The 25,467-nt window shown below is 42.8% G+C and overlaps 2 protein-coding genes across 2 annotated transcripts; one reads left to right on the forward strand and one right to left on the reverse strand.

Moving 5' to 3' along the window:
• The first annotated feature begins 2,759 nt into the window (after positions 1-2,759).
• On the forward strand, positions 2,760-13,642 carry cacfd1 (calcium channel flower domain containing 1). Its single transcript, XM_052036905.1, has 5 exons — positions 2,760-3,083; positions 6,357-6,429; positions 7,421-7,546; positions 8,703-8,810; positions 10,527-13,642. The coding sequence occupies exons 1-5, from the start codon at positions 2,945-2,947 to the stop codon at positions 10,621-10,623; spliced, it is 543 nt and encodes a 180-aa protein (XP_051892865.1). The 5' UTR covers positions 2,760-2,944; the 3' UTR covers positions 10,624-13,642.
• A 1,143-nt stretch (positions 13,643-14,785) lies between these two features.
• On the reverse strand, positions 14,786-25,467 carry slc2a6 (solute carrier family 2 member 6). The gene is made up of 10 exons (XM_052037189.1): positions 25,396-25,467; positions 23,982-24,144; positions 23,245-23,451; positions 22,170-22,269; positions 21,140-21,351; positions 20,071-20,223; positions 19,565-19,673; positions 18,531-18,725; positions 17,910-18,055; positions 14,786-15,514 (listed from the first exon to the last, which is right to left on the reverse strand). The coding sequence occupies exons 2-10, from the start codon at positions 24,123-24,125 to the stop codon at positions 15,350-15,352; spliced, it is 1,431 nt and encodes a 476-aa protein (XP_051893149.1). The 5' UTR covers positions 24,126-24,144; positions 25,396-25,467; the 3' UTR covers positions 14,786-15,349.

The following is a 25,467-nucleotide window of genomic DNA, read 5'->3' on the forward strand; positions in this document are numbered from 1 at the left end:
ACTTTAAAATTGATTTTATAATGAATGTTTCTCAAATACTAAACTTTGTTTCTCATAATATTTAATCACTGCTCTATTTCTTCCAGTTTCATAAGTGATGTTTAACTAAATGTTTTTCTCTGAATTATACTGAGCTAACAATGTAAAAAAACTAACCACTTCACTAGTCCACGTCAGCGTTAACAATCCAAGCAAAGCCATCTCCTTTCTTTGTGTGATCCCTGTTGATGATGCCCATTGCCGTGGACATGAGCCTTCAATCAGTGGAGCAGATAGTCACCCTTGGCTCAGTGGGGAGCGCACTCCTTGCTCGGTCAGAAATTTGTGGACTCAAGTCTCATTTAAGCACATAATCTAAGATAACTCTTCCAGTGACAATAATGAGAGATGGAGCACTGTCACTGGAAGAGTACAAAGGGAGGAGTCCCAAGGAAGCAGTGCACAGTAAGGTGGTTAGTGCTGAGGAAGCACCACGCAACCAGAGGGAGCAAAGCAAATTAGCACCCTATTGTCACATTAAATACTCGAACACTGTTGCACCATGTACCATTTGCAAAATGTAATCAGCAACTTGCTAAGGCTTCCTGTACACTAATTCCTAAAACTGCAACCTCGACCGCCTGGAAGGACAAGGACAGCAAGGTGCAAAGAACACAGCTTGGAGCTGCCATCATTTGGTGAGATATTAAGCCATGTTCTCTTAACCAGTCTTAAAATATTCCACTCTATTATTTTTCTCAGAGTTCTGGCCAATGTCTCTTCCTCTACCCACTTTACCAAATAATATCAACCTGTATTAATATAGCACCATTAATGTAGCACCAAAATGCTGCAATGTACTTCATGTAGCACTATCAAGCAAAATTTCACAATGAGCATGGTTGTGTTAGGGCAGGTGCCTACAAAACCTTGATTAAAGAGGTAGCATTAAGGGGTGTCCTACACATAGAAAGAAGTGGAGAGATTTAGGGAAGGAATTCTATGTGCACGACTTGCAAAAAGGTGGTTTACAATTTCTGCAAATAATCAGGAAATGGTATAGTTTATTGCTAAGAGAATTGAATCCAGAAGTAGAGTTGTTATGCTTGAATTATATGGGGCATTGCTGAGACCATATTTAGATACTGTGTGCAGCAATGGTCTCCTTATTTAAGGAAGGATGTTAAGGTGTTGGCTAACAATTCAGAGGGGTTAAGTAGACTGATATCTGGAACGGGTGGGTTGTTTTATGTGGAAAGGTTGGACTGGCTGGGCTTGTGTCCACCGGAGTCTAGAAAACTGAAAGGGGAGTTGATTGAAACATAAGATCCTGAAGGGACTTAACAAGGTGGATGTGGAGAAGACATTTTCTCTTATGGGAGAATCCAGAAGTAGAGGTGACTAGTTAAACAAGGGGTCATCTATTTAAAACAGTGATGAAGTGATTTTCTTTCTTTCTTGAAGCGTGTGAATCTTTGGGACTTTCTTCCTCAAGGGGCAGTTGAATATTATTAAGGAGTAGTAGATATGTCTTTATTAAGCAAGGTGGTGGAAGCTTTCCGCAGATAGGTGGGAATGCAGAGCTGGGGTACAATGAGATCACCTGCAATTTCATTAAAAGGTAAAGCAGGCTTGAGGAGCTGAGTGGCCTACTCCTAACTAGTATATTTGCATGTAAATCTTTTCTGCACCCTCTCTAAAGCATGTAAGTGTCTGGTAAAGTGTGATGCCCAGACCTGAACAGAATACTCCATTTGTGGCTGAATTAATGTTCATTTAGCTTCATCAGACAGCTTTGATATTGTTCTCAATGCCTCTAGAGCTCAAGACCACGTATGATTTTTTTAAACCATTTTCTCAAGATTTACAGACTTGGTCTAGATGAAAGGTCTCGACCTAAACGCCGACAGTCCAGATGCTGCCTGACCTGCTGAATTTCTCCAGCAACTCACTATTTAAAAGAGCATTTGCACAACCACATTTCCCACTCTTGATCCTTTCTTTAACTGTATCAACGAATGCATCTGCCCGGCCACACATTACAACCCCTCATCCTGGCCATAAGCGCAAACACACACTCCCCCGCCTTGCCATGAGCACATCGCTCAGCAAACTGTGCATCGTCTCTGCCAAAAGCTGCAGATCACCCCTCAGACATACACTCACCAGGACTCTGCTTCAACTTGAAAATGTGTTCCCACCTGTGTGACATCCAGTAGTCCGGCACCACGCAGCCCGGCGTGCCGGATTAACGGAGTTTGCACCCCGCCATCCTCTATTGGTCCTGATGCAGGATCTCAACCCAAAGCGTCGACGGTTCCTTCCCCCACCCCTCACACCCCCCTCACACCCCACACACACCCCCCACACACATCCCACACTCCCCACACACACCCCCCACACACATCCCATACCCCCCACACACACACCTGACACATCCCACACACACACCCCCCACACACCCCACACCCCCCACACACATCCCACACCCCCCCACACACACACCCCCCACACACACCCCCCCCACACACACACCCCCCCCACACCCCCCCCACACACACACCCCCCAACACACACCCCCCACACACACCCCCCCACACACACCCCCCCACACACACCCCCCCACACACACACCCCACACACACCCACAGGCGCTGCCCGACCCGCTGGGTCCCCCCCAGCAGGTTGTTGCTCCTTCAGCGATTCCCCGTTGACTCCGCCCACTGAGCTCTGACGTCACCCGATCGTCTCCTCAAAGGGTTCCGCCTCCTGTCAGTCGACTCAGGGTCTATTGTGACGTGTTTTTGTTGTGATGTCAGTGCGTTGACGTATTACAACGTGTGACGGTACCGCTCTCCATCGACGGGAGAAAGCTGCGAGCGGAGCCGGGCTTTGGCGGTCGCAGGGCCGGGAGCCGGGACCCGGGACCGGGGGGTGTCGCCCAGCGACATCGCCCGTGATCATCATGTTGAGCTCGGGGGACTCCAGCACGGAGCCCGGGAGCGAGGATGCGGCCGCGGCCGGTTCGGGACAGGGCGAGGCGGACGGGATGACGTGGTGGTACCGCTGGCTGTGCCGGCTGGCGGGGGTGATCGGCGGGGTGTGTGAGTACCGGGCCTGCGCGGCGGGCTGGGCCGGGCCGGGCTGGGCTGGGGGCTGGGCTATCCCGGCGGCAGCGAGGGCTGGCGCCCCGTGTATGTGCTGCAGCTTGACTTCCCAGGGTAGGTTCGGCAGTACCAGAGTGTGGCAGCGGTACCAGCGGCCGGGTGTCCCCGCAGAGGCTGCTCCCTGCGGACATGAATAGCATAAACAAGAAGCGGAGTGTTCCTGGGACCATCCGTTCCGTTTCAGCGTGCCCACTCCGAATGCAGCAACCTGAGTAGGGTGGGCAGTTCAAGGGAGATATCAGAGGAAGACTTTTTACCCAGACAGTGGTTGGGGCATGGAGTGCGCTGCCTGGGGGGGTGGTGGAGGCAGCTACATTGGTCAAATTCAAGAGATTGCTAGATAAGCATATGGAGGAATTTAAAATAGAGGGATGTGTGGGAGGAAGGGGTTAGATAGTCTTAGGTGAGGTTTAAAGGTTGACACAACATTGTGGGCTGAAGGGCCTGTATTGTGCTGTACTGTTCTATGATTCTATGAGAATGCCTCTTCTCTGGGGAGAAAGTGAGGGGATGGTCAGAGTCTCTGTGGTTAGTGATAGGGATGATGAACTCTTCCTTATTGTATGCTCACTGCCTGTGGTGTGTGAGGGTGGTTGGTTTTTAGCTGGACCTGGATTCTATCACCAAGTCAGGACTGCTTCAGTTTATTCCCGAGCTGCTCATTTACATTGGGTCTGATTACACTCCACTTGTTGCACTGTCTAGCCAAGCTGTGTGGGTGCCCATTTGTATTATGCACTTCTTAAAATCCTCAGTGGAGCTGATTCATTTTAGATTAATGATAACACACTGAGATGATTGTTTGTGGATTGTGGGAACTTCTTCAAAACCACAAACCAAGCAGGAGTATTCTTCATCTTGTGAAGACAGGGCCTGTTTCCATGCTGTAGCTCCATGACATGACTCCCAGTCATTGGATTTCTACTTGAAGTTTGTTGTGTTGGGAGCTGCAGTTACAGTTTACTGGCAAATGTGATTGCTTAAGTAAGCACTTGGATTAAATTGAGAGCAGGTTGCATAAACTTGGTTTGAAAGATAGTGGAATTTATTCTTGCAAAACGCTGGGGTCAATTGGAGCTTTTCAAGACCAAGAGTGATTTGATCAAGGGAAAATGCAGGGGAACTAGTGCAGGTAAGAGGAGTTAAAATGCAGATTGTTCTGCTGGACAATGCCCAATCTCAAAGGGTCCTTCCTGTACCATTTCCCTACTGTAATGACAGGCAAAAATTCTTTGGGGGTAGTATATGGAGGACCAAGAGGAGAAGGTATGTGATGTTGGTGGCCTCTTGCCCAGGAATATGATTTCTGTTAGCTAAGCTGCTTTAGAGAAATGATTTTAGCCTGCTGTGACAGTGGAGTTAGTAAATGGTTCAGCTTGTATTTGCCTCTAAGAACTGACTTTGATTTGAAGGGTCAAATGGCTGCTCCTGGTATATCATTATGGGAGCTGTGTGTGTCAGTGGGGGGGGGGGGGGGGGGGCGAAAGAGAAGAGTGCACACTGTTGTGTCAACATGTAAACTGGTCCCCTCATTGATACTTTACACTTCTGATAATCAATGATTTTAACCACAGAACTGAGCTGCTGAAGTGATACCTGATATTGTGCTTGGAGCTGCCCCTCTCACCCTGTTCTGGCTCTTTTTGTGCAAAGTTTAGGTAACAGAAATAATTATTATGGAATTTGTTAGGCTCTTACACAAAGGAACCTCAATCAAATGGAATCTTAAATTATACTGAAAAGATTTTACAGGTCGTATGTCTCTGAAGCCCACCAATGTGGAATAGTTAGTTAGTGCTCCTATTTTTGGAAGTGTGGAGTTAGCAGGTTGTCGAAGGAGTCATTGGTTTCAACACTAGCTGTTCAATACAAAAATATCTCGCACTCTTGGTTAACACTTGACTGAAATCTTGGAAAGGGAAGAGGAAGCTGTGATGGTGGGCAGGCTGTAACACGACAAGAATGTGTTGGATTTGGGGAGGCAGCTGTGGTGCTGATCACTGTTTTGTTGCCATGTATTAAAGGTCTGCTACCAGCTATTCCTTGGTCCATGATACATAAGCTTTGGGATAAGCAGGTCGTGCATATTTAACAAGAAGTTTTTCTATAATTCAATAGGGGTAATTGGATCCAAAAGTGCACAGAGGAAAAGTAGATGGATTTTGCCATCTAGATAGAAAGGATTCTTCCTCTCTTAAGCCTTTTTGAGTTCTGTAACCCAGCTGCAGATTAGATATTGAATATTTTTCTCAATTATTTAGTGCATTAAGTAGAATGTACAATGCAAAAAACATGCCGTTTGAGTATGTGTTAGTGTTTGACTCTTATTCCACCTATTCCTGGCATATTCCTTCATCATGAACTTGTTTAACTTGCCCTTACAAGAAAGCCAGAGTTGGATGTCCTGAAATCAAGGAAGCAGGTTCTTTAAGTGTAGTCACAGTTGTAATGTGGCTAATGCTGCAGTCAAATGGCATGCAGCAGAAATCCTGGTGGTTTGTTTACCTAAACTGTGAGATTCTTGGTGGCCCAGGCCATGACTGATGGGGAAGATGCTAGAGTTGCCAAAGATTATAAGAGCAGGTTGAGGGCTGAGTGAATACTTTCTCTAGCTTTAAGGTTATGAAGGAAAGACAGACTGCATTTGTTTAACACCATTTGTTACCTCAGAGGCCCACAAAGTTTCAACCAATGAAACACTTGTCAAGTGTGGACACTGCTTGAACGGAGAAACCATTGCAGCTAATTTGCAGATGTTAATTTCTTACAAACAGCAATGTGCGTGTGAAGTTAGTTGAAACATAAGCAGAAGAAATGTTCCCGCTCTTCATGATAATATGATGGAAGCTTTTGCATCTGCCAGTGAAAGCAGTCGGGACCATAGTTTAATGTCTCTGTATGAGCTCACCTCCAGAAATGCACCATTATCTCAGCGTTGCACCCCTGTTATGGGCAGTCTGCGGCATTTGAGCCCATGACCTTCTGTCTCTGAGATGGGGGCCACACATGGAATTAGAGTAAAGCTCTATGCAGCAAGTCTTAAACTATACACAACTGAGAGTGTGAGGAATATCTGCATTTGGAGGTTATGTGATCTAGGAAGTTCAGTGGTGCTCCAGTTATATGTGGATGTGACACAAGAGGCTGGGATCTGTTTTGTAATCCTGTCATTGCGGTTGCTACTGAGCCACTCTTCTGGTTGTTTTGCAGCATGTGCAATTGCTGGAGTGTGGAACTGTGTAACAATCGATCCCCTCAACATTGCAGCTGGGGTCTGGATGGTGTAAGTAAATGTATACAGCTGGCATGCTCACTGTGGAAAGAATGCTTTGAAGTCTTGTTTTGGGAGTTGGTTCTTGTTTGAGTTAAACCCCCCCCCCCCCCCCCCCATGGGAAACTGACTATCAGAATGGTCAACTTGTCCTCTACTCACTTTAATGAAAGATCGATCAATGTGCCAAAGAGCAAAATTGGAGCTCCCCATTCCCTGCTTCACCATCTGTGCCATCTTGGTCCCTCCATCACCTCCGTACATTGTACTCACTTGATTAATCCAACGGTTTTTTGTTCTTCTACCCCAACTTCCCTTCCTCCTCTTCCAATTCCAAGCTTTAACCCCTGGTCACTTGTGCCATCTGGATTTAAAAAAAAAACACATTTAAAAAAAAAACTTGCAAAGAGTCCAAAAATTAATGACTTTTAGGGTCTGTTTCATATGTTGTAGACATTGTATGTCCTTTTAATAGTTTTAACAGCTTCTCCATCGTGGCACCTGGGGTATCTTCTTCAGTTATTCCTGTTGTGCATTCTAACTGCTGAGTACATTCTTGGGTTATGATCTAAGACATATTTGGATGGTGATTTACAAAATATCATGTTGTAGCGACTCACCGTCTGAGCAAGCGAAGCAGAAGGCTGCGTGTTCAGATAACGGGTCACCAATGTAGCGGTTGCTACCGTGGAATGAACACAAGACACTAATTGTAGAATTTCAGAACAGAACTGGTTTATTTTCCCGCCTTGTGCGGGCCTTTTAAGAGAGCCTGTTCCTGCCCACTCAAAACGGCAATGACGTGTACGCCATGTCATCAAACCTTTCCCGCACGCGGATTCTCCCTGTCGCTCGGGGAAGACGAAGGCCCACCGCCATCTTGGGCCTCGCCACTTCAATGACGCGCGACCTGACCGCCGAGCCAGTTCGCTTGCTCGGACGGTGAGTCGCTACAATGTATCTGTTCTATGCTGTAAAGTTGCCATTTTCTTTTGACATGCAGGCTGAATGCATTTGTCCTTTTCCTCTGTGAAGCTCCGTTCTGCTGCCAGTTTATAGAGTTTGCAAATGCTGTGTCTGCCAGAGCTGATAAGCTCCGCCACTGGCAGAAAGCTATCTTCTATTGTGGGTAAGTGTATGTCACAACAATCCTTGAGAAGGTTTGTATTGATCATTGGTGTTATGGTTCATTATTTTATGTTCGTTGAGCAGATGGCCAGTGAGGGTAGTTTGTAACTGGCTGGTGGAGATAATGATGGTTTGTGGTTTTGGGGCAGTGGCTGGAATGTGTTGTGGAGATTGCCCACGGACAGGATTGAATTTCATTGTGTTGCCAATCACATTTAAATAACCTGCTAATATTCAGTCTTGTTCACAATTGGCTCAGCAACCTGCTGAAGGAACTGTAAGGCAATCAGCTTTTTTAAAACTTTACTGCAAATTTTGTGCTATCTGCTAACTTAGAAATTGTGGCGTCTACCCCCAGGTCTGGGTTATAGATCAAAAAAAGCAAAGGCCTCAACACTGTTACCTGGGGATCATTATTAACCTTTCTTGAGTCTGAAAAGCAACTATTTATCATGACCCCCTGTTATCAGTTAATTAACCAACTGTGTCCACACTATCAATGTCCCTTTTGTTTCATATGCTTGGGCCTTGTGGATAAGTCTGTTGTGTGGTACCTTATCAGAGCCTTCTGGAAGTTCATGTATACCACATTGCCTGTATACCACTCATCAATTCTGTCTATTATCTTAAATTGGTTTTAAAACCCTTTGCAAATCAGTGCTAACTTCCCTAAATTCTTTTTTCCTCCAGGTGATTAATCCTGTCTCAGATCACTGTTTCTAAAAGCTTTCCCACCACAGAGGTTAAATTGACTCGCCTGTAGTTTCTGAATTTACCCTGAACAATGGAATAACAGTTGCTTTCTAGTCCCCCTGGCATTATGCTCGTGTCTAAAGAATTCATCTTCCCACCCCCACGCCACTTCTCTGCAATGGGAAGCTAACTTGTTTTTTTTTTCTTTCCCAATTTAGATGAAGGGTCTCAAACCTGAAACGTTAAGAGTTTCTCTTTCCACAGATGCTGCCTGACTTGCTAAATGTTTCCAGCATTTTCTGTTTTCAGTTTTCCAGTTTCTGCAGTTTATTTGCTTTTCAAAAAATATCTTTGGACATGTTCCAGAACTTTATTTCCCTTTTGGGTGAAAGATTTCACCAATTCTGGTACTGACTTCCAGAATACTAAGTGTTTTCTTTTTCTCTCTCTTTCCAACCCCACAGGATGGCAATTTTCCCAGTTTTCCTGCGCTTTTCATTCACTACACTGTTTGGGAATGGAATTGCTTTTGCTGCAGGTGTGCTTTATGGACTTGCATCACTTGGCAAAAAGTGAGTTTTCACGAATTCTCAGTGGTTTTTATTGTGTGACTTGATCTTTATTTAAGGGCAAATTGGGAACAGGGGTGGCACAGGATTGACCAATTGTGTAATCCTAAAGTGACTTGGTTCAGTTCTGTGCCTGCTGGGCTTCTTGGAAATTGGAGTGTAGCACAATGGATGCCTGCCTGTAAGTGGGTGCAGTTGATCAACATTGCCACTTTGAGTGATACTGTGTTCATCTGGATACCCTGCAGATTCAGTGGTCTACATATAAAACCTTCCCTAAGATGGGTAACAGGCAAGAATAAACACAGAATAACTCATCAGTTTCAAATGAGTCCAAAATACAGCAAAGTCTCTTAAATGATTACTTCTCCAGTAAAATGCAGTGAGAGCGAGACATTTACATCATACACATTTAAAGTCACTCCCACTTAGTTGCAGCAATAAAACTTTTCTTCAAGTTCTTTCAAGAATTTGTGGTGACGCCCATCTTAAATACCACTGCTTTGTTGCTGTGTAATGAGTTCTACTTCATCACTGAATAGTTTACTTGCAGTGACAATCCAAAACACACCTCTTCAACATGAGGGATATTATCCAGAGCACCTGAGAGTTATGTTGCTGCAAGTGACTGGCATTGATGTTCTACATGTGTATAATGCAAGTGTCTTCCTCTGGCTGCATTTTACAGGAGAAGTAATTGTCCTCAAGAGGCTTTGCTGTATTTTGGACCTGATTTCTCTTTGTTGTTGTTCATTGGAGCTACGAGTTGGGAGTGAAACCATTATTGAATTACTTAAATAGTCACTGTAGCCTGGCAGCAGTAAGATGTTTAAATGGATTCTTCTGTAAACTACTAATTTTCTTTGAGCCCTGTTGCACTCCAGTGGTGGCTGACACTGTCACTGTATTGATATTCAGACTCATCTGAAAATCCATATGCATGCTTGCAGGTTTATCTTCTAGGTTTGGTTGCAAATAAACTGGACTGCCTTGCCTCAAATGTTCTGATAAAGTAGTTGAAAACAGCTATGAATTCTTGCTATATGGTGCTAAAAAGAATGGACCTTTAACAGTGGGAATTCTGGCTTGAACCCATTGGTGGGATGAAAATCACTGGAAGTTGCTTCTAATGACTGTTTGATGTGTCAAAGTGGCAATAGAGGAAGTTATTGCTAAACCTTAAATCACCATTTAGGTGCTTGCTAGACTAATGCCCAATTCTAAGCAAGGCCTAGGAGGATATGAAGCCTTTGGAAAGGTGATTTATGGGTGGTTTTGTGGAGGGCCTGGTGAAGTAGGGCTGGGCTTATTTTTGGAGCAGGGAAGCTTAAGGTATCTTAACAGAACAGGTCAAAGTCATGTAGGCTTTTCATAGATGGAGTAAATCAGGCAAGACTGTTTCCAGAGGCAAAGGGATCACACCCAGAAGACCCCTTTAATGATTGGTAAAACAACCAGAGGGGAAAAAATGTCTTATGGTAACATTTGGTTAGGATTTGGAATAAATTGCGTGAGATTGGGTACAGATTCAATTGTAGCTGTCAAAAGGGAATTGGATAAATATTTGAAGTAGAGGAAACAAGCATGTGGTAAAAGAGCCAATACTGTGAAAGGTGGGTACATTTCATATTAGAGTTTCCTGTTATTATACTTCTGTTCTCTAATGGTTCCTCCCTCTCCTTCCTCACCCCCTTATTTTGTCCCACCCAAACCATGAAGGGGCGATGCTATTTCGTATGCCAGGCTCAAGGACAGGAAAATGGCTGATGAGGAAAAGTTGACAGGAACAATCACCAATGAGATGGCAATGCAGTAAAAGACACCGACTTGTTTTACCTCGTGCAACTACAGATCAACAAACCAGCAGAATTTTATATTTGTATGCATCCAATTTATACACTGCAGAGGGTCAGCTCCCATGGGCTCTCTTGGTTTGATGTGCAATCGATTCTTCAAAAGAATAGAATTTCTCAGCTCTCTTTAAAGATGTAATTTTTATACCTTTGCTTCATTTTATGGGGATTTTGGCTTTCAAGCCTTGTTTAAATCCGTTACTGACTCTAAATCACAGGGGTCTAACAGCTTGTTTCTATTGATGTGATTATAGTTCAAATTATGTTGATTGCATTGAGATAGTGGATTTGAGTGCAGCTCAGCAGTTACTGCTGGGAGCTCTGCACCACCCATAGTGATTACTAAATTACAACAATAATGGGATTCAGGTCACTGCTCAATAATACTGTTAGTTTCTGAAGCACAGTTAAGTACAAAACCTTTTGCTGTTTAAATCTAGGCTTTTTTGGACTGCACTTCATTGAAAATATGTTCTGGAAATCGCATCAACCATATTTTCTAAAATAGAGTTTACTTGCACCCTTAGCATAGTTGCATTGTGATCCAATTCCCCTTGTGCTGATTCTGCATCTTTTATAACTTGAGTGCATTCAACAGTGGGAGCAGTTCCACAATATTCCTTGCAACCGTCACCCTCACTCACTTTTTCAGGATATCAATGACTCTGTACTGGTGCTGCTTCCTACTCTTGTACAGACTCGAAGGTTTCATCACCTTTTGCTTGTTTCCATCCTGTTCTCATTTTCATATGCTCAATCACCGACTCTTCCCTTCCCTTGACTTGTTTATCTTTGTTTCAGGAGTTAGCTTAGCAACTAATATTCACTGCATTTCTGATAAAAGGTCATTGGTCTGCTCACTGGTGCTGCCTGACCTGCTAGGTGATCCCAACATTTTCAGTTTATTTCAGAATTGCAGCACCTTCAGTATTTAATTTATGAATGATGTTGGTGCTCTTCAGAGAAAAAGTTAACTTCCTGGTCACATGACTCTTGGAGATGTTCATAGGGAGATTCTGCTCTGACTTTATAATGATCACTTGTAGTTCACAGTTAAATAGGATATTCGTTGCATGGTCTTGATCTTGGTTTGATTCAGGAAATCTCCGTCAACACCAGAAGCAATGAATTTCCAATCCTATAAATGCTGCAATCTCCATCTAGAGTATTGTTAGATTGTGGCATACGGGAAACAGAAATACACTATAGAACTTTTATTCTGTAAAAACAAATATTCTGATCAACAAGGTTTCAGATTTTAAGTACATCAAAAAGGAAATATATGAAACTGAACTACTTCACAGGTGTCATAGGGCACACATGATCTTTAGAAGGCTAAGTGAGTTCCTGTTGGGAAAAGCAAAAGAATTCTTATCCTGGGAGGATATGGGTTGGCTGTGATCCTCTACAGTACAATAGCTGCACCACTATCACTTTTAGGACAGTGGCTGATTGAGTGAAATACAGGGGTTGGGAATAAGAAATTTTGGGAGAGAAATGTGAAGCTCTACAAGCTAAATTTTTGTTTCATTCATCCTATGTCAAGATCATGTGTGTTAAAGAAAGCTTGTTGGATGTGTTAAACTTCACCCGAGATGAGTCATAGTTTGACTTGCTCAGTACAGAATAGCACAGGTTTACAGGGAATTCTTCAGCTCCTCCAATACACAACTAGCAAAAAAAATTGTTGAACATTTAGTGACTTTGTTCTACATGGTAATCTTTTTCTGAATGGAATGGCAGTAATTCATTCAGAATTGCCACTATATTGTTAGCACTGCCCTATTTTCCTTCTTTTGAATAATATAATATACAGAGCAATACAGCACTGATACAGGCCCTTCAGCCCAACCAGTCTATTGCCAACCACAGTGCCCACCCAGCTAGTCCCAATTTCCTGCACTCAGCCCAAATCCCTCCAAGCCCCACCCTTCCATGTACCTATCCAAGTGCTTCTTAAATGATATTATTCTACCTGCCTCACCCACTTCCTCTGTGTCTGTCTGAACTATAGACATTTTATTTTGCCTCAGCCATGAACCCTGGGAATAGATATTACCATCAGTTTTGTGAAGATCTTTCTCTTGCGCTTAATCAATAGTCCCTGAATTACTAGGAGTCATCTATTGTGTCCTCTTTCACTGGTTTCAAAAGAAAAATTTCTCAAAAACAAAGGCAAAAACTTAACAGGCAGCACTGGTAAATTGGTGCTGTACTCTCATGAGCTTCCATTTATTTTGTTTTGTATTATGGAGCTCAATATTGCACATGGTCCTTCAACCTGAGCCTTAGTTTTAGGACTCATCATTGCTCTTTTGTTTTATATTCTAAACCTTGTTTGTGATGAGTTCTCCATACTAACTGCTGCTTTTACTCTGGTGTCCTTTACAGGTTTAAGCAGAGCTGTGGACACTAACCTCATTGAGAATTATGACACACACTAGCAATTGCTGATAAATATATGCTCTGGCTGGGAGGTCTCCAAGTGTGATATTTAGTGTTGTCTGATTAGTCACTGCTAGTGCTTTTAGTGTAATATTTATTCTTCAGAGCATCATCATTATGATCATCAAAGGAGGCCATGGTGTCCTGGAGAGGGGATAAAATGAGCCAGGGCTCCTGTTCCTATTTAGAGTGTGGTTTCCACCTCTCAACACTGCAAATATTCCTTTCAGATGAGGAATGGATGTCCTTCAAAAGGTGATACATCTGTTAATCCATTCCCAGACACGTTTAGAGCCTGAGGGAATGGAGAGGAAATTGTTGGCCAGATGGGTAATAACGTGGGATTTGGTCAGATTCTGGCTCTGCAATCACTGGAAACTGACTAGAAATTGTTGTGCATTTTAAAGTTTTAGTTTGTATTGGCATTGTTTACTTGGTACATGTCTATTTAAATACAATGGATATTTTATACATTTTGTCCATTTCTGACCATTTACTGTGAAATAAAGAATTTTACTGCACTGTTGTCTTTTTAGAGTCCTAGTCCCACAGCACAGAAACGGGCCCTTCAGCACACTGTGTCCATGCCAGCTATCTACAAACTGGCACTTGGTCCATAGCTTCTGTACCATGGCGATTCAAGTGCAGAGGATACTTGCCTCCCCCACCTTGTCAGGCAGCGCACTCCAGACTGCAACTCTCTCTGGGTTTTAAAAGAAAATCCTCAGATCCCCTCAAACCTCCTTATTCCTTACATTAAATCTATGTCCTATGGTTTTAGATATCTCTACTATGGAGGAAGTTTCTCACTATCCATCCTGTCTATACCCTCACAATTTTATTTACTTCTCAACCTCCTGTGCTCCCAGGAAAAATCCAGCTTGTCCAGTCTCGTTAAAAATCTCCTTTGCAATCTCCAGTGTGCTCACATCCTTGCTACAGTGTGGTGACTGGAACAGTGCACAATACTCCAGCAGTGGCCTAGCCAAAGTTTTATAAACATGTAGTGTGACTTTCAAGCCCTTATATTCTTTTTCCCTGGCTAATGAAGGTCATTATTCCTGTATACTTTGAAAGTTAGTTTCAGCATCTTAGAAACTCCTGTCCTTTTAAACAAAAATATCAATTATGCAAGACGTGGAAAAAGCTGATTTGCCACAACTGTTATCATAAGACAAAGGGGCAGAAGTCGGCCATTCAGCCCATCGAATCTGCTTCTCCATTCTATCGCGAGCTGATCCATTCTCCCATTTAGCCCCACTCCCCCGCCTTCTCACCATAATCTTTGATGCCCTGGCTACTCAGATATCTATCAATCTCTGCCTTAAATACACCCAATGACTTTGCCTCCACAGCCGCTCGTGGCAACAAATTCCACAGATTCACCACTCTCTGGCTAAAGAAATTTCTCCACATCTCTGTTCTGCATGGGTGCCCTTCAATCCTGAAGTCATGCCCTCTTGTACTAGACTGCCCTACCATGGGAACAACTTTGCCACATCTACTCTGTAAGGATCATTGGTAAGGATTTCTTAGGCTTGTAGTGTGCTATTGTATTACACCTCCTGAATGTCATCCACTAAGTCCTGGGGACTCTGTATTAAATAATGAGGACATTGTTGGTTTCCATTTACTGTATTCAGATGTATCATTTATCAGTGATTCATTATATTACAAACATTTACAGTGTATATAGATTTACTCAGTATATTTACATGCCATATAAAATTGTCATTTAGCTCTTTGGAAGCAGGACTGGAGGTGTCTAAGTACTCATGGTGAGGGAATTCAATCACCCACCTTCTGTTTCGTATTGATGGAGCATAGAGAAATGCTTATTCAAATCATCGCACTTATTACCTCCAGAGGCTGTGGACTCTTAACAGAATATACCCCAACACTACCTTCATTGGAAGTCTTTGATGGAATAAACACGGAGGAAGCTTTACATTTCATTTAACCATGCAGTACCTGTTGTAGCAGTGTTTGATGGGACAAGGTAGAAGGGGTTTTGCTCTGCATCTAACCTGCACTGTACCAGTCCTGAGCATGTGATGTGTAGAGATATACAAGGAAGAACTACCCCTACACCAACCACCCTTTGCACAATAGCAGGTGATGAAGAAAAGGTCTAAAAGTTATTTTAGTTGCGGATTAGTTTGCCCTTACAGGGGCCGAATAGAAGATAAGGAGCTTATCATTGTATGTGTTTAACCTCCAGCTCTTCAAAGTCCATATTCCACATCAACTGTTGTCATCATCATGGGGGATCTGCAAGTTCTGGAACTCATCTTCAATTTGCTCCAAGGTTTTCCCTTTAGTTTCAGGAATGCAGACAGCGGTAAATATTATACCCAGGACAGATATCACACAAAAGAACAAGAAGGGGACAGCGAGTCCAAAGGACCTCTGAAAAAGAATAAAGTGTTTAAGTTCCCTTTTAAACAAAAACCTCCCCTGAATCCATAGACTCATTTGTAAGTAACTCAAACTTTAACCCAGACTGAAAATGGTTAAATTATGAGATGGGAAGCGGTGTGTGTGATGTTCTTCAGTGAAGTACTGCCATTGACTGCCATAACTGATATTACATCAATCTGTATAGAAAGTTCTTGCAAACATCAATGTGATAATCAGTTTTTATGTTGGTTGAGCATTAATATTGGCCATAAATATGTATTGATATCTTTAACAGCAGAGTGATGAGATGAGGCCACTGTTTAATTTCTTACTCAAGTTAAATAGAATAAAACCTGATTTTAAAATCGCCCAGGCCAGATATCCTGCATCCTGGGGTGCTAAAAGTGTGACTGCATTGATGACTGATGTATTAGTCATCTTCTGAACTTCCATAGATTTAGTCCAAAGAGATTGGAAAGTAACAAATGGAACGGGGGAGAAACAAAATAAGGAACTAAAGACCAGTTAGATTGACATCAGTTGTTGAAGAAGTACTAAAATTGCATTGTTTAAGATGTGGCAACTGAGACTTAAAATCGTGCTGACTCCAACCCATGGTTTATGAAGAGAACATCATGTTTGCCATGCTTTTGTGGATAGTCTGTAAAAGGACATAATCAAGTTAACCCAATGGAAAAGAGGGCAGAGGGCTTACAATGGAGGAAAATGCAAGGCTGTGCACTTTAGTAAGAAGAATAAAAAAACAATTATTTTTTTCCACGGTGAGAAAGTAGTAAATGTTGATGTATGGAGGAACCTTGCTGTGCTGGCTCCAGAGATGCAGAAAAGTTAACGTGTATATCCAGCAAGCAATTAGGACAACTAATACGTTGGCCTTTACTGCAGGGGGGTTGGAGTAGGTAAGTATGGAAGTCTGATCGGAATTGTACAAGTTTTGGCAAGACCACATTTGGAACAGTGAGTGAGTTTTGGACTGGGGACCTGGTCTTGGAGTCTGTGGAGTGTACATTCATAAGATTGAGATGAGAAGGTTGTCCTACAAAGAATGATTGAGGAAACTTAGCACTTAATCCCTGGGGGTCGTCTGGGGCAACAGAGCTTTATGACAGAGAAATCATGTTTGACAAATCTGTTAGTTCTTAAAGCTGTAACTAGAAGAATAAATAAGGGTGAACCAGTGGATGTGGTGGACTTGGACTTTCAGAAGGCTTTGATAAGGTGCCACACAGGAGGTTAAACAAAAGTCATCAATCCTATGTGGTCTAGTTAACAAGCAAAAAAACAGGGTAGCAATAAACAGGTCACCTTCAGATTAGGTGGCTGTGACAGAGGGCTGCTGCGGGGATTGGTGCTCGGAGCCCGGCTATAGCTGTCATCAAGCCTGGCATGAATTTTGTACATTTCAATGGGACCATCCCCGGAATCGACCTCATGAACCTTTGTTTCATTCTCTCTATTGTAAGTATATGCTTCCTTAGCTAGAGATACTGGATCTGTCCATAAGGTTCCAGGTACAGTCTCACCAGGACTATTATTTCAGTAAGATGTCTTCACTATTGTATGGGACCAGGTGTATTATGACCATGTTTGCTGCTAATGGTAAACTGGGTGGCAATACGGGTTTGAGGAGAATGCAGAGAGGTTTCAAGGGAATATAGACAATGGGCAAGGATATGCCAGGTGCAATACACTGTGGAAAAATTTGAAGTTATCCTCTTTGGTAGGGAAAAAATAGAAAAGTGGATATTATTTTAAATGGCAAAACTTTGAAAGCTGTTATTATTCAGAGGGACCTAGGTGTCCTTGTACATAAACATTTAAAATCCAACGTGCAGGAACATCTAGCAATTAGGAAGGTAAAAGGTATGTTGGCCTTTATTGCAAGAGGATTTGAGTGCCAACAGTGAAGACAACTAACTGCAATAATACAGACCCCTGGTGAGACCGTACCTGGAACCTTATGGACAGATCCAGTATCTATAGCTAAGGAAGAATATACTTGCAATAGAGAGAATGAAACAAAGGTTCATGAGGTCGATTCCAGGAATGATCCCATTGAAATGTACAAAATTCATGCCAGGTTTGATAATTCCCCAGCGTGGCATGTTGAGAACCAGGGGTCACACCTCAAGATAAGGGAATGGCCATTTAGGACTGTGAAGAGAAGATATTTTCTCATGCAACAGCTAGTGAATCTTTTGCATTCACTTCCCCAAGTGGGGTGTGGAGGCTCAGTCACTGGTAGAGTTTGGTAGACTTTTGGATAGTCAGAGGATCAAGGAATATGGAGCTTTTTCCACGTCCAGGAGACAAAACTAATCCTGGAGACCTATGAAGTACAAGAGAAGGTGGATTCTTCACAGCTACGTTAAGATAAACAAACCTTCACTGGCAGGAACCACTGTGTAAGGATGAATGCTGTGATCCAACTGACAATGACACACAGGCCTGACATCAAACCACGGACTTTAATTGGAAGGATCTCCGACATCAACAGCCAAGTGATTGGTCCCCAGCCCAGGGCGTAGCCTGTGTACAGGTCAAAAGGAGATAAAGTCTTCAACCACGTTGAGGTAACTGGCAAAGCTCTCTTACTGATCATATGGGGAAAAATGGTCAAACAACAAAGTGAAAACATGTTTTAGGAACAAATAAAGGACTATGGGCCCAATGAAGCCATTTCTGTGGACAGTTCTCACCCGAGCACCCTTCCCTTTTTACTGAATCCAGTTGCATAGTCTGCTTCTATGACTTGCCCTTAACACTGACTCCACAACTCCTCGTGAGAAACTTGCCCTCAACTTATTGATTCGATTTCTGCTTCAATGCAGTGCTCTTTGAATTTAACCCTTTGTTCCAGTTATAGCAACACGGCCTATTGTGTTAATGATGCTACCTCCTCACTATTCTACCAAGCATTTCCAGGGTAGGTACAACATTGGCTGGACATAAAGTAATTCCTTCTCTACCGGCCCCTAAACAAAGCACTTGCAGCAGGACTTACCAAATATGTAAACCATGAGACTGATAAGAGGTATGAGGGTTAGCCATTTTTCTATTTTATGTTGAAATAGCTGCCCAGTGATTAAGTGGCCACTCTCCACATTGGAACTATTATGCATGTTTGTTGTGTTACTTCTTATCTCGTCCAGCTTGATGTAGACTCCAAGAGTCAATGTAGAGATAAACATAATGATACCTGTTGGGAGAAGGAGAAAGAAAAAATGAATTTCCTTGCTGTTTACAATGACTCTAAGCCTGTTTTGCAATGACCCCCACATTGAAAGGTATAGCAATACAGTAGCTAGAATACTGGATGTTTAATTGGCACAGAAAACCATTGAATGTAAGCTCAAATCCCACTGTGAGAATTTGAATTTAGATGAAATTTTCAGGAAAAGTAAGCCCCCAAACTGATGGATTATCATAAAAACCCAAAAGATTCACAAATCTCCATAAGGGAAGGAAATGTGGTTCATACCCATTTGTGTGTCCAGTCCCACACCAACAAGGTTGATTCAGCTGCCCTCTGACCTGATCTAAAGTCATTCAAGTTGTATCAAACTATCAATAACCCAACACTACTACCTTGGAAATGGGCAATAAATGCCATCCTTGCCAGGGATGCCCAAACCATTTAAAAAGTTGGTTTTCCAGAGACACTTAATTACCCCACCCCGGTTCTGAAGCCACCAGCACTTCTGTTCTCCAGCAACTTTGGCCCAAGACCCATTCATATTCGATAGATGACAGAACCATGGGAGTCACACTTAAGCTGGCCTTCACAGACATTCCTTTTGGTAGTCAGGAGTGGAATGTGAGCAGATTTGCTTCTTTCCACAATGTGAGTTTGATGGGGTTGAGGAACAAGACCAAATTTAGCAAGCCCTTTCTCTATCCCTGGCTAACTCAACACAGGCCAGTGATAGAACTGGGCTCCCTGGTCTAAGGCTCAGTGCCGTAGCATCTACTCATGGTGCTATGGAAGAAGCCAAAGCAGTTTCATTTTGAAACTTTAAAGTTCTTATTCCATTCTACCTGACACAAAGAGAAGTTTCCGTCTTCCAGCTTTGTCCATTACCCAGGCTGCAATCGACACGGACACCAAACGAACGGCTCCAACCAGAACTGTATCATAGGAACCTTTCTAACAGAAGATACCTCCGTCAGTGTGCAGAACAGAAAGTGAGTGAGGGAGCGAAAGAGAAGGGAAATAGAATAAACACAAAAGATGTCTTTCCCTTTGCAGAGGGTAAAGATTTAAAGTAAGTGGTAGAAGTTGTAGAGAAGAGATAAAGAAAAGAATTTTCACCTGAGGTGGTAGGGATCTGAAACTCTGCCTGAAGGGACGGTAAAGGCAGAAACTCTCATGACATTTAGATGGGACTTGCATGTGTGTTTAAAGAGCCATTAACTGCATGACTATGGACCTTATGCTGGAAGATGGGATTAGGTTGGTAGCTCTTTTTCAAACATCACAAACACAATGGGCTGAATGGCCTCAAAGTGTTTGGATGATGTTAGTGTGCAATGTTAGTACTTACCAAAATCACTGATGTACTGTCAAAGATGAGCTGCATGTTGACCAGTATGACTGTGATCCCACTGAGCTGTTGAAACACCCTCATGAAGAGAGTAATCAGCATGGGCTTGTAGATGAAGGCCTGACGGAGGTCGGTGCATGACATTTTATTCACCTGTCAGGGAGACAGAGCCACAGTCTCACATCAGAAGGAAAGGGAAGGAGAGAGAGTAAAGACACGGGGCCCCAGGAGAACTCCCTTATAGCTTCTTAAACTAGTCATCTCAGAATCCAAATAGGCCTTAATTTACTGGCTTCTCCAATAGATGGAACTTACATCAATACCATCTCTCTGTTGGTGCTGTGGTACTATTCCTTTTCAAAGCAGTACTGCCTCAATATTGTGCTTCTGACAGTGTAGTGCTCCCTTAGTACTGCCCCTCTGACAGTACACTCCTTCAGTACTGACCCTCCAACAATGCAGCACTTCCTCACTACCACCCTTCTGGCAGTACACTCCTTCCTCAGTGCTAACCCTCAAACAATGCAGCAGTACTGCCCTCCGATAGCGTCTGATGTGGGACTTTAACTTCTGACTTGGAAAGGATTGTTCTCCCCATTAAGCCATCGCTGACACTTTCTCTTCGAACATTATTTAAAATACTTCTGGAAAGAATATGCTGCTTCTTACATGGCTCTGTGAGCAAAGGCACCACTTGTTGGAGAATGAACTCCTATCAACCAAGGAGGTCTCATTCCATCCACTTGGTTTGAGTTTCCTCATCATTGTCCAGTGATCCCTGTTGGATGTGGGGAAACTGTCCTCCATTCCAGAGTTCCCCATTCAAAATTATGCTTACAGATCAGCCAGGAACTCATTGAATGCCAGAGGCTAATTGCCCAAACCTTGTTCCTACATTCTTATGTTTCCTTGGGATTCTGTGTAATGGGAGCGAATGGGATATGGGTCTGATATGTTAGGATTCTCTTGAAGTGAATGGCTGTTGGCATAAGGTAGGAGACCTGCTGATCCCCATGGTATCTGTGCTTCAGCTGGGAGGAAAGAAAGGAAAGAAAGGCCTTCCACTTACATTCTTGTTCAGAGATTCCTGAATCTCCCTGTACTCAAGCAAGTAATCAGAATCCGGTCCACGAAGCCACACAAGTGCTTCAATGGCTTCGTGATCACGGTCTTTGGAGATCAAATAGCGAGGGGATTCTGGCATGAAGCACAGAATAATAACTAATACTGCTGGTATAACTGCCCCAACAACAGCCAACCAGCGCCATGACAGGGCCAGGTCTGAAAAAGAATAAAAAGTCTCTTGTCAGTTTTACACTTGAATCACTGACCTTCTTTCCCAGTAAATAACACAAAATGAAGAATTTTACAATTAAATTATAATTCAAACCCCTTGCCATCTGCTCACAACGTAGAACATCCCAGTGGAGCCAACACCTTCCCATTGCACATAATCCCAGTAGGACACAGGAACAGGAATTGGCTGATTAATCCCTGGTGCAACTTCTGCCATTCATCGAAATCATAACAGATCTGTGACGTAGCTTCACATTCACCCGCATCCCTTAATACAAGAATCGATCAATCTTGGTGTTAACATCAATGTTTGCAGGAGGGCAAAGATTCTCAAGCCTTTTTGATATGTTCTACTTCAGCGAGATTTTTTTCTTCTGCCTCCTCTCCATCCCATTCTCTAATCATAAACATTGAGCTATTCATTTTTATATTGGCACCTTGGTCTAAGTTTACCATGTTTGCCAGATTGACAAGCTAAAATGTAAGAAAATTCCAAACCACTAGCACCTTTTGCAGGTAGGAGTCTATCCAAACCAGTTTAATTTTCTGACCTGATCAATAGTTTGCCTTGAATTTCATGAGCAATAACTTTAGCTAAAATTAACTGTGAGTGAATTTATCAAATGCCTTCTGGAAGTCCATAGGGATTACATCCTAAAGATTCTGCTTTTCACTACTTTAGTGATGTCTTCAGACAATCCAGTGAGGTTTATCAACCAAGAGACATCCATTCCCTCCCATAGTTTAGAATCCCGATGGATTAAGCCCCTTCCCATTCACTCCCAATGTACAGAACTCCTCACCCAATGCATAGAGCAGAAGTGATCCACAGACAAGCATGAGTTGTGGTGTGGACCCCAGTCTTCCTCTCAGCTTGGCCACTGATATCTCAGAAATGTAGACCTGAAGAAGAGGAATGGTATACTTAACAACCTGGTGTCCGGAGGAGTTGGTGGGAGATGTCACCTGTACAATTTGGAACTGTTGTTTCCATGGGTGGGCAATATGAAACTAGATAGAAGGAACTGCACATTCAGTTTAAGCCCTGTTAAACTGCAGGTATTTTGAGTTGCTGATATCAACAAATCTTGGTGTCCCCTATTACTGAGAGCACATCTCTTCCTGACCTGAGATAATGTCTACTCTAGAGGACTGAGCACAAAATCCATGCTGACATCCCTGTAACTGTGAGGGAATACAGCACTGTTAGAGGGATAGTATTTGCAGAAGGCTGCATTGTGGGAGGGCAGTACTGAGGGAGTGCTGTACTGTCAGAGGGGCAGTACTGAGTGAGTGCTTACCAGAAACTCCACTGTTTTTGAAAAGCAAATACAAAATGAAATCCCCTGAAGCTCTTCCATCTCCTTGCATACTCATGCCCTGCTGAAATCCAGGCTGTTGCCACCATCTCTGAGACTGTGGAGTAGCCAGTAGAACCACTGCTGCACAGTGCCAGACACCCGGATTCAATCCTGACTGCTGGCGCTGTCTGTGTGGAGTTTGCTCGTTCTCCCTGTGGGTTTCCCCAGGGTGCTCTAGTCTCCTCTCACATCCTGAAACTTGGTGGGTTGGTAGGTTAATTGCCACTGTAAACTGCCCCTAATGTATAGTGAGAGGTAGAGTTGGGGGGTCTTGGTGAGAATATGGGGAAAAAATAATAGGATGAATGTAAGATTAGTGTAAATGTGTGGTTGATGGTCATGTGGACTCAATGCACTGATAAGCCTGTTTCTGTGCTGGATCTTTCTGTGCCTCTAACAAGACTCTCTGGAGAGTGGAACATCTCTCAGATTTTTCTGTCCACTTTGTTGTACAAGATCAAAATCTTTATCAGGGATTTGACGGGAATTGACGGGAAGTTATCCTTTGCTGACTTACTGGGATGGAACTGGCAGCCATTCCCCCTGCGAATCCAGTCAGTGCACGACCAACGTCAAGCATCCATATGGCCTGGGCACTGCCCATTAAGGCAAATCCGACGGCCGAGGGCACGGTGGACACCATGATGGTCAGTTTGCGACCCAACAAGTCGTTGAACAACATGGCGCTGAGGCCACCCAAAACGGTCCCCAAGGTGAAGACAGACTGTGAAAAAATATTAGACACCAGGGTCAGGGGATGAACATAGGAAAAAGAAATTTATTTCAAAAGAGCAGACAAGACAGACTGATGAGGAAACTCTTTCAACTTCGTTCAAGGACTGAGTGCCTTCTGTTATTCTAACACTTAATAAAATTAAACCATTTATTTCTGCTCAACAAAAAACTTGATATCAGTGTTTTAGAATAAGATCTTATTCCACTACCAAACAAGTTAGACTCACGTTGGTGCTTCCTCTCTACCACCCCATCAAGCGCCCCCAGGGCAGAGAAAAAAATGAAGCTCTCTCTTTACTGTCTCAACAAACAATTCCGGGGCAAGAATAGCACAGGTTAGATACGGAGTAAATCTCCTTCTACACTGTTTCATCAATCATTCCCTTGGCAATTATAGCATGGGATATATGCAGAGTAGAGTCTCCTCTACCCTGTCCCATCAAATATTCCTAAGGCAGATACAGCACAGATTAGATACAGAGTAAAGTTCCCTCTATAATAATCATCATAAGTGCCTACCACAAACCACGATGCTGACTGGATATTCAGACGAAGATCAGGATTTAGAGAACCTTTCAGTTCCGGGACTACAGGGGAAGTGTAGACCATTGCATAACCAAAGCTTAGATTTCCCAAGACAGCAGTGAATACTGCCAGGAACATCCACCTGTTGTTGACTGTCCTGCAAGAAAAATGTAGATAGATCTCTCAGTCTGCAGTATAACAGATGGATCCTCAACCTTCCCATTCTGGTCCAGTGAATCCATCACCAGGATTTACACCACATTCTCCTTTATTATGTACATCCCTGGCTTTTCCTTAATTGCATCCAAGTCAATTGCTTCAGCCACTCATTGTAGCAGTTAGTTTGTTTCTCAACACTCTCCAGTAAAAGTATTTCTCCTGCACTCCTTATTGGATTATTAATGACTATTTTATATTCATGGCCCCTAGTTTTAACCTCTGTCAAAGTCTTTCATCACGTCAAAGACCTCTATTAGATGCTTCAGTGACCATTTATTGAGGAAGTATGCATAGTCTGCAATCTTTCCCAATCTCTTGATTCCTGTAAGAAGTCTGCGAGCTATTTTTGCATCTTCTCCAAAATCTTTCTATTCTCTTTTTAATATCAAGATTAGAATTGTACTGTTTGCTCAAGTGTGCTCTAACCAAGGTTCTGTTCTTCAATGTCATCCCTCTAGAAATAAACCCAATTGCTTAGTTGCATTGTTATAGCTTTATTAATGATGACTCATGAATCTGTGCTCCTCTTCCCCATTTACACATAGTTCCCAAGGCATACCTAGCCTCCTTGTACTAGATATCACCTCACCCTCAGCTACACTGTAGACCACAACCATATGAAAGTTTATTACTGTCCATCTTCTTCAATCATCTTAGACTATCTAATTGCTTAATTTTCAGATTTTTATGTGAACAGAAAAAAGGAAAATACAGCATTCCTGCTTCACCCTTATTTTATTTCCTTACAATGTAGCAGAGCCATTCAGCCCATTGAATCGATGCTAGCCATTAACACATTTTATAGTCAATGAAGTATTTTGAAACACAACAAATAATTTTCATACAGCAAGCTCCCTGAATGTTCTGGAGATGACCTGTGCTCTTTTTTTCTCTCCACTGATGCTGCCCGACCTGTTATTTCCAGCATTTTCTGTTTATATTTCAGATTTCCAACATCTGTAGTATTTTACTCTAATATCTCCTGCAATTGGGTCAGTGTTGAATTTTGTCTGGTGCTGCTTATGTGAAAGTACATGAGGATATTTTACAACATCAAAATGCAAATTCTTACTGCTTTTCTGCTAAATATCCAGTTTTTTAAAGCATTACATTTATGCAAAACTTTTTTTAAAATTCAGGTTTTCTTAATTTTGTCCAATTTTAAAAAAAAGCTTTTTCTAGCTCTTACCCTGTTTGAGGCTCCTGCTGTTTTTTAGTATCACGGAAGGTGTTATACTGGGGAGCAGAGACGTTCCTGATC

This window comes from Pristis pectinata, chromosome 23, assembly GCF_009764475.1.
Source record: "Pristis pectinata isolate sPriPec2 chromosome 23, sPriPec2.1.pri, whole genome shotgun sequence".
In the NCBI taxonomy this organism is placed as follows: Eukaryota; Metazoa; Chordata; class Chondrichthyes; order Rhinopristiformes; family Pristidae; genus Pristis; species Pristis pectinata.

What these genes read in the sequence shown, in the direction of transcription:
- cacfd1 (XM_052036905.1), top strand. Translation starts at nt 2,945, where the DNA reads ATGTTGAGCTCGGGGGACTCCAGCACGGAGCCCGGGAGCGAGGATGCG. An exon ending in GGGGGTGATCGGCGGGGTGT is followed by an intron (nt 3,084 to 6,356) that starts GTGAGTACCGGG and finishes GTTGTTTTGCAG; the next exon opens with CATGTGCAATTGCTGGAGTG. An exon ending in GCAGCTGGGGTCTGGATGGT is followed by an intron (nt 6,430 to 7,420) that starts GTAAGTAAATGT and finishes TTTGACATGCAG; the next exon opens with GCTGAATGCATTTGTCCTTT.
- slc2a6 (XM_052037189.1), bottom strand. Translation starts at nt 24,125, where the DNA reads ATGTTCCTGGCAGTATTCACTGCTGTCTTGGGAAATCTAAGCTTTGGT. An exon ending in ACTTCTGCTCTATGCATTGG is followed by an intron (nt 21,352 to 22,169) that starts GTGAGGAGTTCT and finishes ATTCTTTTTCAG; the next exon opens with ACCTGGCCCTGTCATGGCGC. An exon ending in ACAGTACATCAGTGATTTTG is followed by an intron (nt 19,674 to 20,070) that starts GTAAGTACTAAC and finishes ATCTTCTGTTAG; the next exon opens with AAAGGTTCCTATGATACAGT.